Here is a 13,689-nt window from a genome sequence, read left to right as displayed (position 1 = left end):
CAGCTAAAAAGATGTCAAATCATGCCTCAGGCCAGACGGAATTCAGCATCCAAAGGGTTACGCGCGGCTGCCGGGTTCGGGCGGAGGAGAGGGCGCCTCAGCACTCCCAGTAATTCAATTAGTCAGGTTTCTGGAAGGTGGGGCCCGGGAGGGGGGTTAGGAGGCGTGGGGAAGGGAGGAGATTAGGAAAACGCCTCTTTCTCGTGGAGCAGACCAATCCGGTTGGAGTAAAGAGAGAGGAAAAAAAACCCGATCTGTAAGCAAACAGCAGGCCTTTCCCTGACTGGCTGCTCCAGCCACCCCCCACCCCTTCCCAAGTAAACTGCGAGGAAAAAAAAAAAAAAAAAAAAAAGAAGCAGCCCACATGACCCGGGCCGCGGCTGCAGCAGCGCTGGCTAGGCTCGGGCTGGCGGCTCCTCCCCCTCTCGGTCCCGAGCTCACACCGGCGCTCGCGCCGCCCGCCGACCCCGCGCCCTGCGATCCACGCCCACCCCCCCCACCCGCGCCGCCCACGTCCACGTTCACGCGCGCGGCCTCGCGCTCCGGTACGGCGGCTGCTGCTGGGTTGCCGCTGCTGTCGGCTTTACACGCAGGTCATTAACGAGGGGGCGTGCCCGAGGAAATTTTTCCCATAAAGCATTTTTTCTCTCTCTCTTTTTTTTCTCTTTTGCAAAACTGACTTTTACCCCTTTCCACTTCTCGCCAGTCGTTTCAATCCCTCCCGGGCTGCTCGTGCTGCTGCTGCTGCTGCACTCAAGTTTATTTTCCCGCCTGGTAAAGGTTTTGGGATTCTGTCGGTGGTTTTCACCTCTTGTTGCTGCTGTGCCCAAGGAGGGAAAGAGGAGCAGCTGCGGGAGGATCGGGAAGGTTTTCTGATGTAGTCATCGGGGAGGTGCCACACGCTCTCGTGCGCGCTCTCTTTTTTTTTTCTCCTTTCGCATTTCAAACTGATTGATGCCTCTCTACAAGTTGCCGGGCTTGTGGTCGGACCAGTCGGAGTCGCAGGGACACTTCTGAGAGCTCACCCAGGGCTCTTGGCACCGCGTCTGGGGGCTCATTCTTGCTCCCGGAAGGCGATCGGAGACTGACATCAGCCCATCCAGGAGTTGGAGGGATTCATTTGAAAGTGATTGTTTCCCCTCCCGCTCTCCTGCTGAACAGTTGGATTGGCATCGTCCTGCAGGTTTCGGCATCCCAGCTCCGCCTGGCTGGCTGGTTCAGACCTCTGCTCTCCATTCACTCTGGTGCACCGACTCCCGGCCCAGAAAAGCACGCGCGAGAAATCCCCGAGACTCAGGCAGCGGCCGGGGTGTCTCCTCCCGCCACCGTCGCAGTCCGACTCCGACAGGGGACCTGCCGGAAGACGCGAAAAGCCAAACTTTTCTTTGAGGTTTGCGAGGCAAGACCGCTCCTCGCCCGCTTAGCTGCCGGTTAACCAGTTCCAGGACGCCGGCGGGGCTGGGTTTCTGGCTCCAGATCTCCACCCTTCTCGGCGCACCGCCCCGAACCCGTAGCACCTACGAGACTCCTCCGAGATTTCCAGGGGTTACCGGGTTAAAGCACAGAGGAGGCGGGGGAAGGGGGTCCTCAGACTCCCAGGACCACAGGCGGGAAGCCCCCCCCCCCCCCCCCATCCACACGGAGCCCTCTTCCTGCAGTTTCCTACAGGCCGCCAAAGTAACTTGGAGCGAAGCGGGGCGCAGTGCGAGGGCCCTGGGCGGCGGCGGAGCCGTGCGCAGCCCGCGGCGCCGACGCTGAGCCGGGCCCGGCGGGCCAGTGTATGTCTCCCCGCGGCCGTGGCGCGCAACTCCCGGTGACTGTGCAGCGTGCGCCGCCGCCTGCCCCAACCCGCGCTGCCGCCGCCCGGCCCGGCGCGCACCTCCTTCTCCCGGGGTGACCGGCCTGCCGCCGCCGCCCGAGACACAGCTTGGCACCCCTTCCCCCGCCCTCGCCGCCGCCACCAGACACACACACACGCACGCTTCTCTCCATCTTGTGATTCCTTTTTTTTCCTCCTGAGCCCTCCAGTGGGGGTGCGAGTTTGCCTATACTCCCCCCACTCCTCCACCTTTTTTTCCTCTCTCTCTCCTCCCCCTCCTCAGCTTGGTGTGCGCCTCTTCCTTTTCTCGCCCCTCTTCATTTTTATTTATTCATATTTATTTGGCTCCCGCTCTCCCGCTCTCTCTCGCCCCTTCTCCCTCCCTCCCTCCCTCCGGATCCCTGATCTCTCCCCGGAGTGGCGCGTCGGCGGCTCCGCCGCTGGCCAGGCGTGATGTTGCACGTGGAGATGTTGACGCTGCTGTTTCTTGTGCTCTGGATGTGTGTGTTCAGCCAGGACCCTGGCTCCAAGGCCGTCGCCGACCGCTACGCCGTCTACTGGAACAGCAGCAACCCCAGGTAAGGCAATGGGGGGCGGAGAGCCGGGGCTACCCGGGCCTCGGGGCCCTGCGGAAGGAGCGGCGGCGCCGTGGACCCGCGCGCATCGGCCGACAGCGGCGCGCACTCTCAGAGTCTGCGTCGCCCAGGCGCGGATGGCTTTCGAGGCGCCCGCGGGAAACGCTCACTTCGTGCCCCTCATTGTTGAGGTGCGGCAGGGAGCCTGAGTGCCCCTGGGCGTCCCCGGGGCCGCCCAGACCCGCTGCTTCTGCGAAGCCCGGGGAGACTCGGAAAAGGCGGGAGCCCGGGAGTCGAGACTTCGCTTCCCACCCGGGCAGGCTGGCCAGCATCCCGATCCAGGCGCGGCGCTTGGGCACGGGGAGCCCTGGGTGCAAGCCGCCAGGAGCTCCCTCTTGGAGCGTGGCTGCGCAGGGACTGCGGGGAGAACCCGCTAAACATCCCCAAAGTGGTTTTTTTTTGTTGTTTCTTAAAATTTTTCCTTCCCTTTTCCCCGGTGCGCTCAGAAAGCGCACTGGCTGGGGGAGGTGTGGGGGACTGGGAAGCGGAAGCTTTAGGTTTATATTTTCCTCTTTAACTGCGAGGAAATCATCCGGCCCCTAAGTCAGTCTGGTCCCGGCTCTCTTGGCAGTAGAGAGGCTTCTCCCACCTCCTCTACCTCCCGGTGGGCTCAAGGTGCCAGAAAGTTTGATCTAATGCCGGGTTACGTCATGCTTGCGGAGCTAGCTGCTGGAGTTGGCCGAACCGGGAGGTGGGAGCCCTTCGTCCGAAGCCTGGCAGTGTGCAGCCGGAGGAAAACGCGCGGTTACCTGGAAACGTTTTTCGGGCGCTTCCGAAGCCAGCCGAGTACGCGGAAACCTAGAGATGGGCGCCCGGGGCCGCCCTAGCGCTCCTGCTGGACCCTGGCTACCTGCCTGGGTTCCTTGTTCACGGACCCTGGAAGAGGGGTACGGGTGGGGTTGTCCAGAGAGCCGGGCGGACCCCTCCCGATCCAGAGCAGGTCCAAGCCCTACTTTCTCCCGGGCAGCAGTCGGCCCCGCTGGGCCCATATTGCTCTGCCTTTCTGGGACCGAGGCCAGCTTCCAGCTTCCAGCTGTGGGCTGGTCTCGGTGCCCGCCGAGGAGAAGGGAAATAGCATCGATTATACCTAAAATCCCAGGGTTTTCCCTGGGCTGGCGTGGAAGTTGGGAGAAGAAAGGCGGAGGCCAAGGGAAGAGTTTGTGGTTGCTGCGCGCCCAGCGCGCTTGGGGAGAGGGGGCTGGTGGGCGCCTCTAGTTTTTCCTACCTCCCGGTGGCCCTCTCCGCCGGCCTCCCGCCTTCCTTTGTTATGCTGGCATAGGAGGGATTCCCCCGCTTGAAGTAATGTTCTCTCAGCTGAAGATGGGCAGATTTCCCTACGAGCCGTACACCGGTTGCCGAACGGGGATAGAGTCCCCCCACCTTGCTACCCCAGGAAAGATAGTCACACCCAGGTAGCCCAAGTCCTGATTGCATCGCTTGGGCCAAGTGGAGACATCCTTCAAAGTTTGGTTTAAAAAGTCTCCTGGAGGTGGGTGGTGGGATGGGAAGCTATTTCTTCTTTGACATGCCACTTACCGCTATTAGGAAAAGAGAAAGAGAAGCCATCCTGCCAGAGGAGATGCCTTTTATTAAAGCTGACAAGACAAATAGAGCAAGCCTTCCAGTTGTGATGGCGTTAAAAGCAAGTCTCATTATGTTGGTTGGTTTTATTCCCCTTTGGGCTTTTTTAGACAGCATATTCGAAACAGAGGAATTTATATTTTAAACTTTAGTGCCTTATCAAATAAAACAACAGTGAAATTGGTTAGTTGAATTTGGGACATTTTGCTCTTGCTTGTCTTTTGTTTCCCACTGCAAACTTCACAGTGTAATCTTTTTCTCTTGGTATTAATTTATTTGGGTACTTGGGTGTTGCAGTCATCCTGGGTTAAAACAGAAAGAATCAGCAACATCCCCACTCTTACCCCTCCTTCTTAATCTGTCAAACTAGTCTGAGTTAGTTTGAGGACATTTTATCTTAGGTTATCTCTGTTTTATGCTTTTGATACTGTTGTTTGGTTTGAGATTAGCACATTGATTTTTGTCACAGGTCATGTTTTTTAATAGATCTGCCCTGCCTGCGGAAAACTCTTCTGCTCAGGATGGCATGGTGTCTTTGAACCTGCCCAAAGTTAATCTGTAGAATTTTAAAATACCAAGAATATTCTCAAGTCAGTATTTCAATTTGAAGTTTGTGGAAATACCTCTCTATTTGATCATTATCAATTTGATAATGTTCAAAAGAAAGAATCATGCAACCCCCCCCCCCAAAAAAGGATTCAGCTCTTAACTTTAGTATTTTTAGGGATTTGTGGGTGTGTTTATCTTCATATGTTATCACAGTAAAACTTACTTTAAAAAATAATATAATTTTAAAACTAGGTACTGGTAGGCAGATTTATCTTAGAAATGTGGAATAAGACGGTGCTTTTTTGATGAATGAAGAAAAGTCAGCTTGGATGTATTTAAAAGGAGCCAAATGCAAAATAAGTAATTTAGAAATAAGTTTATCACAAAAGATAGTGAAAAAATATTTTAGAAAATTTGCAGGGGTCTACTAAATTTTAAGTTTTTAATGTTTTACATTTTCTTTTCATCTATGCTATCATTTTGTAAAGTAAGCTAACCATGCCTTTTGGTTTGACATAAATCCTATCTTTTAAGATTTTGCTAAATTAATAATATTATCAGAAGACTTCAATCTTGTGGAAAAGAGTAGAAAACTTTAATTGCAACTTAAATAGACTTTAAAGATTTTACTCTTAGAAGAAGAGTTCAGCGGACACATTAAGCTGGTAATAAATGGATATTGTGGCAAAATGAAGTAAATATATTTTAGCTTATACTACTGTACTTCATTTGAAATTATGTTTAGATAAAATTAAAATTAAGTATTACATCTTGATCACAGGATTTAAATATCTTATTTTGTAACTTGTGTAGTCATAGGAGTTTATCAGCTGCATTGAGTTTCATTACTGACTGCTTTGGTAACAGAAGCGTCCATAGATCTAAGTTCACAGAGGAAAAAAATGTAAAACTTACTTGCTGTCAGATAGTTTTGCTGTTAGAATCTGTCTTCCCAAGCATTCACTTCTGGGAAATAGATGTTTAATTTTTAAATGCTGATAACTTTTTAATTGCCAGTATTTATTGGGCAGTGGACCACACTGATTTTATGTATTGACTTGCTACAAATCTCTAAAATAGCAACTGAGACCTAAGAGTCTGAATAAAAATATATGATAACATTTTTGTAAATGCATCTTTCATATTTTAAACATTTGAAAAGTTGTATGAGTTTCACCTAAATCGTGAGAGTAATAGAAAGATCCTTTTAATTTTATGCTCTATTCTGAACCGGCCTGTTACTAAGTAAGTTTGAGTAATGAAGATCCAAGTCAAGGAGAATATAACTATTGATAGAATATTTGTGTCTAATTTCTTTAATAATGGAAAAAGCTTTTAAGTAACTTTTAAAAGGACTTCAATAATAAAACTTCCTTTACATTCTCCCTTAGTAGCTACGCTTATAAAGGTAGAGGTGACTCAATATTAAGAGTATGCCGCTTAATTTGAAACATGCTATAAACAGTTTGGTGCTTCCAAAGAGAACATTCTTTCAAATGCTGTGTATGTTGAAAAGTTCTTGGATTCATTTGACCACTTGCCAAAATGATGCTGGGATAATTAAACATGTCTCCTACTGGTTGGCATTAATAGATGGAATAGTAAAATAAAACAGTGGCAAATATAACTAGCATACTTTAAGAGTACCGATTTTCTTTATTTAGTACTTTACTTCTGTTAAGGTTTGAGAATCACCAATTTAAAATGTTATTCTCTTATGGGAAAAGATATCCCTGTAATTCATCTGGGATTTTTTAAATTTCAGCCTAACCATATGTTTTCTTTGGACTTGTAAATTAAACATTTCATGTTAGAGTAGCAGGTAATTGACACCATTTAGTTTTGCAAACATGTAATCTTGAGTTGTGAAAGTGATGTGAATTCTAGGTCAACACTCCCAAATCTTTCAGGCAGTATAGGTGATATGTATGTGACTAAGTAGAGAGAAGTAGTAACATTTTTCCCTGATCATATAGCCCTTGCATATTTTTCTCTTTCAAAATTCACTTGTTTCATTAAAAAAAATCTGAGCTGCCAGTGTTATATATATATACCAGTATACCAGTACTGTGCCTTTTCCACCGACAAATGAAATAAGTTTGGTCTAAATCTAAGAATTTGTTTTGAGGAAAGATGGAAAGTTGATCTTGGTTTTGAATGAGTTGTATCACCAACCCTGATAACTTTATTTTTGAAATTTTAAGTGTTGTAAATAATACTTCATATATTAGAAACAAAAGTTCTTCAAGTAAAAGACATTACTTAGAATCTTTTAACTTTATTAACTCTGAACCTCAGTGTAATGTATCATTTTATTAGATGTAATGGGATAATTTTGTTATTTTGATATTTATATCAGAATTTTATAAACATCTGCTTTAAAAATAAAGCAGTGTGATGAAAATTTATATCCACTGTAGGAGACCTGAAGTGTTTTTACCCTTATCCATTTGTAGGAGACCTGAAGTGAATTTTCCCCCTCTTACCCTTTGTTTAATCTAGAAATTTGTAGAAGAAAAGTGTGCTTCTTATTTTTGGCCGGTTTTCCATAGAAGTTTGAAAGCAAAATAAGCCATTGAGATGTTATGTTCCAGTGATTTTATACATTATGTTATGTATTCGTAATAAGCTATCAGAATAGTCAACTGTCTTTTTCTTAGGTGACTGGAACATCAGTGCTATTTGAGGCACGCTTGGCTGTACAGTGTGAGACCAAGGTCAATATACTCTTCATGATTAAAAGAATCAGAGAGAGCCTTCAGTAGTTCATTACTCCCTGTTCGTTGATTTTAGTGGTATTAACTAAGCCATTGGCTCACTGAATGAATATCTTGTTGCCATATGTGTTCTGGCTGATAATCAATAGCTCTAGAGGCTTCCACCTTTGAAGACTGAGGATCAGATTTGGAGGGAGCATTTAGTTATTTGGGGGCAAATTAACCTTGTGAATTTCTTGCCATTTAATCTTGTAAGGTGCCTCTGAGGAGGCGTTTCATTGCATTCTGTCCACTGGCCTGATTTCCTGTTGGATGGGACAGATAAAGATGAGCGCCTCCTCTTCTCCCCCTGTTGCTATGAGCCAAGCAAGCTACCAGCTTCATGCTGGGCCAAGAAAATTAATGAATACAATTAGTCCTTCAGGAGTCCTGGCCTTTGCAAATTTAGAAGTATATGCCAAAAGAATGTACCTTTGAGGAAGAGAAAACATTGAAATAGAAAATGAACAAAACGTAAGAATATGTTAAGAACAGAATTTTATGTGAGGGTAACATTTGGTTTATTGTTTAGTTTTTTTTTCTTTGTCCAATATATATCATTTGATTAATAGTTTTTTAAAAAAGATGCCCTTCAGCCCTCTTCATTTCTTGTGTTGGTTTTGAATAACTTCCAGCAGTAATGAGAATTTAAAAAGCTATGATATTTTATCTTAGATAATGAACCACTCTATGTTAACTGATGCCATATAGTCAATTTTCTTTTCAGAAACAGTATACAAACTGTTAAAACAGCAGCCCTGATTAGAATGTCTGTGTTGAAAAGGAAGCTTGTATGTCTCTAAGCACAGTGAGGAAGGTCTGGCCACTTAACCCAGGATGCTCAGTCAGGACTAGTCTTCTAAACCGAGAAAAAATTGCCTCTCATCATTTGTGACAGATAATACCTTCATATTCAGGTATAAAACCTCAAAGAGGAGTGTAAGAAATGAGATATTAATATTCACTTGTAGTAATTTGTCTTATGATGGTGGTCTTAGACAGCTAAACATCAATAAATTATTGTCTCTTTTAAGGGCCTGATTTATATTATTAGATTTATATTTTAGTCTGCTTCTCAACCTATACCCTGAGCTGTTTTGTGGAAAAGTTTCTTGTGATTAATTTGAACTTCCAGTGTTTCTGAATGGGATATTACTCACTACCAGGAGATCTGTTTCCTCTGGAATTTGCCCGCATTCATGTTTTCAAAATTGTCAGTTATAAACAAGGCAGCATAATGACATAGAAGAACTTAGTTTAAAAGTAAAAAGTAATAATGCAGGTTTTTCTGTATTACAACTATTATGCCTAGTTTTGAGCATAAACAAAAAATTTTCCTTCTATTTTACTATTCTTGATAATCTATACTCCTTATTGTACTCTGAAGGGTTTATTGTGAACTACTGAAGTCTCTACACTGTTTTCTAATCTGAAATCTGTGTAGATGGAAACTCTTTATTTTTAGGCTTTTGAATATAGTATTCAAACAGTGAGCCATAGATTTCAATAAAACCATTATTTTAAAACCGTGAAAACTTCTCCTTGAGTTAGCTAGTTGCTGGGAGACGGTAGTGTACTACAGTGATGGTTAGCTCAGCTTTCATTCAGGTAGAATTCTGTCATTTTCAATAAGGAAAAATAAACCTTTGTCGTCTTGAGAAACATCCTTCATGCAATTGACAGTTGACAGGTTGAAGAAAATGTTACTGTCAGGTCTTATTTTCCCCTCAAGTGAGAAATAAAAATAGTTTTGAGTGATTTTTTTAAAAAAAATCTATTTAAAACTTATTTCAAAATGGAGGAAAATGTTTTTAGTTTTTATGTATATGTCACAGAGTTAATCTGCCATTTGCTTCAGGGAAGGTCATCAAAGTGCAATCCCAGGAGAGGTTGTCTAACAGCTAAGTTCCTAGGGTATTACCTTTGAAAAGCCAAATACAGTTGATTTGTTTGTAACAGGATCTCTATCACTGGGCATTTTATGATGGAGTTCTGTAAGAGTTATAAGATATCAATATTATTCCTGTTAACTGCTTATCAAGTGACCTGATTTTTGGGACTGATGATCATGATTCTGATACGAAGGATAATTGGGAATTTTGGTTTTGTGATATCTCTATGTATATGCATTGGACAATCACCTTATTAGCACACAAAGATCAAACCTTTAAAAACAATTGCTTTGCTATTAATAATTTTCAGTAACTGCACAGAGTAATCCGCAAATTTCCATGTGGAAGTGCATGAATATATACTTGGAGATTAGAAAAAATATACCAAAGTTCTTGTTTCTTGATTTAGAAAAGCTAGTTTTTTGGCTTTCAGTTAAATCAGCGTTTCTTTTCTTTCCCCTAGAAGCAGCCATCTTGTTTTAAGACCGATTTTACTTCTTTCATGAAAATGGTCCGGAAATGAATATGGACGATAGAAAAGGACTAAACCACTTTGGGATCATTTTGGCAGGGCTCTATATTTAAAGCTCTATCTTAAGTTATTGTGAGCTCACTAGAATGCTATCTTCTTGTATTTAGTTGACAAAAAAAAGGGTATTTTAACTTAGTAATGATATATTTTAAACCTAGGCATATTATATTTTCATGTTAAATATTGGGCTGTACCATGTTTACAAATGTAGTTTTCTCTTGAAGCTTATAATTTATTGTTAATTTCTCAGTGATATATTAGTAGCCCCTATTATCACCCCCCCCAAACCCTGACTTCCTTTTTCTGACTGTACTAAGCAGTCCTTTTTGTTTGTTGGTTGATATTTTTTTTCCAAATTGCACAGCGTTAGCAGGAATCTTTCTCTAGTAAGTGGTACTGATAAAAATATAGTTACCTCCAAAAATGAAGCGTTTGGGGTGCTTTAAGAAGCGTTATATGAAGCCAGAGCCTTTTTGGTCCCTGGAATATAGGCTCTCACAATCTCATTACTAAACCATTCTTGTGGGTTCTTATAGAAAATTATTTTGGAAGTAAATTCATATTTGTTTTTAAAAATTATGAGAGTATACTAATTGAGACTGTTATATTTTCCACCATGTTTTGTATTTCTGGATACATTTGGAGGAACATGTGGTCTAGTAAACTTTACCAAAAATTTATACTACACTTCTTGCCACTGCATCTGTTTGATGATGTCTGGGAACATTAGTCTCATGTACTGAAGTAAAAACAGAACGTCTTAAGACTAATTTCAAAGTAACCTGACTCAGTCAGTCTGATTAAACTGGGTACAAGTTGAATACTACTTATGTCACAGATTGCTTCAGTTCATTAGAAGTAGAATTTTTGATGGTTGCAAGTACAATGTAAAGGAGATAAATAAAATACATGTTTTAAGATCGGATATACGTCTCATGGACTTCTCATTAAAGTCCAAGTATGAGTGAGTTGACAGTTTTTGTACCAAAACGCTTTCCTCTGCTATCCATCATCTGTTTTTCTTTGACTGATGGAGAAGACTAAGATAACCAAGGGTTCAAAATGACCTTTTTGTTTTAAATGAACTAACAAATACTTTTGTTTTTTCTTCCCGCTTCTAAGGTGTCAGAATATCCATTCTAGTTTTATTAGTGATTTATTTATGTATGTAGAAACTATAATTCACAATTAGCTCTTGCCTCTTACTATGAAAATACATATTATAAAAGTAAATGAAAGTATTTTCTCCTATTAAAAATGCAGTTTTGTGGTTTGATGCAGTCATGGCTTATTTTGGTTGGATAATTGTAGTGCTAATTGTTATCTAGATTTTGATGGTGGTGGGCATGATACTTGATGTTGTCTGGTACTTAGGTGCCGGCAGGATATACGGCTTTGTCACATTTGCCTAACTTTATTAATATATAGGGGACTTAACCTTTCGGTTAAGTTATTTTTAATGGTATTTAATCATATGGAGTCAAATGGGATTAGGGAGAAAAGGAAAAATAATTCTAAATATGGGGAAATTATCTTTTGTGTTTAACAATTAGGTTAAACAAAGTGGGAGCAAATGAGCCTAGTTCCCTTCTATTGTTTCAGGGCAAGAAAATACAGACAGATGTCGGAATGTGGAAGCTGTGACCTCTGACCCACACAGCATGGCCACTGCTGTGGCACACAAGTGTCCTGAGCCACCATCGTAGCAGCACTTTTTGAAGTGACTGACACTTGAGATGGAGAACCTGAAACTGATTCTGTAGCTATTTGTAGCTCTCCGAAATCTCAGTCTTTTTAGCTGCAATTTTAAGTTCCTCACCTTACCTTTTATGAAAAACGTTTCTTTGTTTGGCTCAGACAGTGCTTTTGTGACTTCTAGAAGGGGTCTCTATCCCTGTAGTCACTATCAATCTTTTCCTCCCAATAGATTTATTCATCGGGTTGGGATAATGGAGGAAACTCAGATGTATGGCTCTGCTGCACCAAGTATTTATCTGCTTTATTTAGCTAATATGTACTTTTTAAAAGACAAATGAAAGCAGTGGTTTTGTGGAAGGCCCTTTCTTTTAGTCTCTGCTCTGCAACCTCGCCAATAACCCCTGGGTTCAGACAGACCATTAATGTTTTAGATACTGTGGCATTCAGTATTTTCTTCATATATTTGTTTACTGTTACTGCTGCAATAAACTTTTATGCCTATTTCTGTAGTTTTCTGGCAGGGGCTCCATTTATTAAAATTTAGTGACCCAGCACTAAGAAGGGTACAGTTCAAAGAGTGGTGCTCCTGACAGGGTTTTGTGTCAAACAAGAGAAAATAATAGGGAAATGAAAGCTGCCAAAATGTGTCTCCCAATTACTAATTAATCAGGCGAGAAAGGACCTCAGTGACAGATCTGGTGTCTGCCATGACAGCAACCTGGGGGATGCCTTATTTTAAATACTGTATAAAACAAATTGAAGTAAGCCTCAGGGACTATAGCACCCAGATATTTGATATCACAAGTGTTCATTTTTTTAAGTCTGTATAAAGCAAGGCAGAAACCAAAATTGAAACTGAATCTTTGTATTCTTCACTGATAGTATCAAAACATAAAGCTATTCTTTATGTATTTTGCTTATTAATAAGCAATGCCTTTATTCTTATTAATATTTTAGTACAGATATAATAGTATTCTTGGTTTTAGTATTGATGTAGCATTGTATACATACTTTATCCTTGATAGAGACTTGGGAAAAAATTAAAAATTTTTTCTATCATATGCCTGTCATCAATATTTTAAGCATGACTATAATTGAAGAACAAAATTCTCCCCTCCCCTGGAAATATATGTTTTTGCGCTCCCAGAGGTTCCAGTCTTTTCTGGCAATGTTCCCACTATGGTTGCAGAACCCATAATTAAATGCCTGTTATTAGTTTATTTTTTCCATAGCATTTACAACCTAAAAAGAAAAGGGTCTTGTATGGAACTATAGCTGTCAGGGGAACAATGAAAACTTATTACACACTCTGCTATCACTATTGTCGACTATACTCTCGGGAAAACAACAACATGACAGAGTGTGTGTGTGTGTGTGTGTGTGTGTGTCTGTGTGTGTGTGTATGTATGTATGGTGGGGTGTGTATATGTATACAGGATATTCCATATGATTATATACATATGGGATCAGACATATCTGATGGCTTAACTTAAAACTCTGGGTTCCCTGAAGCAAAAAAAAAAAAATGTATAAAGGACAATTGAATTCAGTTAATTAAATAGAAAAAAAGCAATTCTTTATTGGGGAAAGTATTCCTGATTTAGTATCCGTCCTTTAAAATATGGCCTAAGAGAGTCAGCAATAATCATGACTCTGAATCTCTCATTATTTTGAGTATCATTTTGGAATAGTCCTGTTACCAGTACATCTATGCTATTAATGTATTTGATTATTTACTGTATAATTATCTCTTTCACAAATTATTTCTTTGCTTTGCTTTAGAGTTCTGTGTTGGTATCTGGTTATTTGAGGACTGATTACTTAGTTTGTTTATTATGTATATCTCTCTGTCACTGTATTTCTCTTTTGATGGCTTTGGCCATTTCACTGTTCAGTAGGTGGATTTGAGAAAGAAAATAAAACAAAAAATGATGTTTCTGAAACTTATAGCAGCTTTCGTATGAGATTTGGTAAGAAAAGACTTTGAGGCTATTGAATAACTTGAGGTTTGGAATCAGTTTTGGATTTTAATCATCCATGCCATTCCTGTTCTCTGGTACCATGTAGAATCAGGACTTGGCCCTATATAATGGTTTCCATTATTACTTCGATTTCTTGGGTGAATTCTCCTTACTGTATTTAAAACTAGAGCCAAATGGGCGAATTCAGAAATTATATGTTGATTTAAACTTAGTTTTCCAAAGTTTTCACATTAAAACAACGTTAT

General features: G+C 41.9%; 1 protein-coding gene across 2 annotated transcripts in view; it reads left to right on the top strand.

The window, feature by feature from the left end:
* The first annotated feature begins 557 nt into the window (after positions 1 to 557).
* EFNA5 (ephrin A5) overlaps positions 558 to 13,689 on the top strand; it is a 280,729-nt gene continuing 267,597 nt past the window's right edge. The window contains exon 1 of one of the 2 annotated variants that reach the window (XM_059916857.1): positions 558 to 2,397. In XM_059916857.1, the coding sequence (XP_059772840.1) occupies positions 2,273 to 2,397 (125 nt within the window). In that variant the 5' untranslated portion in view covers positions 558 to 2,272. The remainder of the gene's footprint in view (positions 2,398 to 13,689) is intronic. The other variant, XM_059916856.1, reaches the window with a different exon arrangement.

Source organism: Balaenoptera ricei, chromosome 3, assembly GCF_028023285.1.
Source record: "Balaenoptera ricei isolate mBalRic1 chromosome 3, mBalRic1.hap2, whole genome shotgun sequence".
Taxonomy (NCBI): domain Eukaryota; kingdom Metazoa; phylum Chordata; class Mammalia; order Artiodactyla; family Balaenopteridae; genus Balaenoptera; species Balaenoptera ricei.
The sequence above is the reverse complement of the archived record's forward strand: the minus strand, read 5'-3'. Positions and strand labels throughout refer to the sequence as shown.